The sequence below is a fragment of the Helobdella robusta genome, assembly GCF_000326865.2.
Source record: "Helobdella robusta unplaced genomic scaffold HELROscaffold_119, whole genome shotgun sequence".
Taxonomy (NCBI): domain Eukaryota; kingdom Metazoa; phylum Annelida; class Clitellata; order Rhynchobdellida; family Glossiphoniidae; genus Helobdella; species Helobdella robusta.
In genome coordinates this window covers 1-1,723 of record NW_008703660.1, presented here as the reverse complement: position 1 = coordinate 1,723, position 1,723 = coordinate 1, and the positions used below count along the sequence as shown (strand labels likewise).

At 41.6% G+C, this 1,723-nt stretch overlaps 1 protein-coding gene across 1 annotated transcript in view; it reads left to right on the top strand.

Annotated features, from left to right (window-relative positions):
* Positions 1–1,675, top strand: part of HELRODRAFT_117043 (hypothetical protein) — a gene marked incomplete at both ends in the record, with an annotated part of 9,319 nt that extends 7,644 nt beyond the window's left edge. The window contains 3 exons of the mRNA XM_009013370.1: positions 57–181; positions 626–714; positions 1,466–1,675. Coding sequence (XP_009011618.1) covers positions 57–181; positions 626–714; positions 1,466–1,675 — 424 coding nt within the window. The remainder of the gene's footprint in view (positions 1–56; positions 182–625; positions 715–1,465) is intronic.
* Between the last annotated feature and the right edge of the window lie 48 nt (positions 1,676–1,723).

Sequence of the window (1,723 nt, the reverse complement as noted above, 5' to 3'; positions counted from 1 at the left end):
CCAACCATATAACCATTCAATCAACCAACCAACCGACCAACCAACCAACCAATCAGTGGCGGCATATCTATCAAGCCCTCCGAGAACATGGACTACATGAGAGCGGATATGGGAGGAGCTGCTTGCGCGTTGAGCGCCATCTACACGGCTGCCAAACTCAAGCTGCCCATCAATCTCGTTGGTCAGTCATTTCATTGCTGCTGAAGTCTGATGGTTTGCCTGTTTTGTTTGCATAGTACTAAAATTTTTTGCGTCTACACTCGTAAATTCATCTCTAACTTTTGACGGATTGAATATTCACACAGTTTAAGTCGATTTTTATTAATTCGATTGGGTTGGGCTTAGAGTTATGATTTAAATGCCAGTGGATCCATGATTGAACTAGACATGAATTCAATTAATTATGACTGCTCAAAAAGTTAGATTAAAACGTGCAGTCAGGTCTTACTGTCTTACTCGGACGTTATTTCATACTATTTAGTCTATTTCATATTGTTCTCAAGAAATGTTTATACGCTACCGGTTTCCTAACCTTGCATATATTTACAGCACATTCAGTTTATTGAACATACGACGCACACGCACGCACACGCACGCCTACACACACACACACACACACACACAGGTTTGATGCCTCTGACTGAAAACATGCCTGGAGGCAGTGCCACGAAACCTGGTGATGTTCACACCGCAATGAATGGAAAGACTATTCAGGTGCGTGTGTGTGTGTGTGTGTGTAGGTGTGATTGTGTGTATGTGTGTCTTTTTATGTGTGTTGTGTAGTTTGTTTGTTGTGATTGTGATGTATGTGTACATTTCTAGTTGTCTTATTTTTGCCAGAGTTTTGTGGAAATGAAAGAAAAGTATGTTCTTCTATTTGCTGCATGTTTTTAGGCAAATTTCTGTCATTATTATCATTGATTGAAAGCGGCAAGCTTTCTTACTGACCTAAAGGCAGACTATTTCAGATGTCTAGATTCTTTCACGCCACATGCCTCTCGGTACTTGTTCGTCGATGGCTTCAAATTTAACCTCCTCAACTTTCTTCTTACTATGGTCTGGTCGCCCAAGTTAATTTTGGTCACCCCTTACTTCTCTGATTTCATATTTAGAAACCCAACCTATTTTAATTTTTGTTTTCGGTTGCGTTTCTCCCAAACCATGCAATAACTCTTTCTGTGTTATTACCTATTTCTACTCATCTTTCATGATTTAACTGATTTTTCTTTGATATGCCTCTCTCTCTACTCACTCACTCACTTTCTCTCTCTCTCTTTCTCTCTCTCTCTCTCACCCTCCGAACATGTTTATCCTCTTCTTTGCGTGTTTATTCTATTTATACACCACTCTGTGTGTGTGTCTGTGTGTGTCTGTGTAGATGACGCTGTGCATCGTACCACACATCAGCAAAACATGAGGAGGAATGATCCATGGTACTGGTCTCCACACATTTATTGCATTGCAGATTGATAACACGGATGCAGAGGGGAGACTGGTACTCAGTGATGCACTCTGCTACGCTGATACATTCAACCCGTGTGCTGTTGTAGATCTGGCTACTTTAACTGGTGGGTTGGTTGGTTGGCTAGTCGGTTGGTTGGTTGTCTTGTGGTTGGTTAGTCGGTTGGTTGTCTTGTGGTTGGTTAGTCGGTTGGCTGGTTGGCTTGTTAGTTAGTTGGTTGGCTTGTTAGTTAGTTGGTTGGCTTGTTAGTTAGTTGGTTGG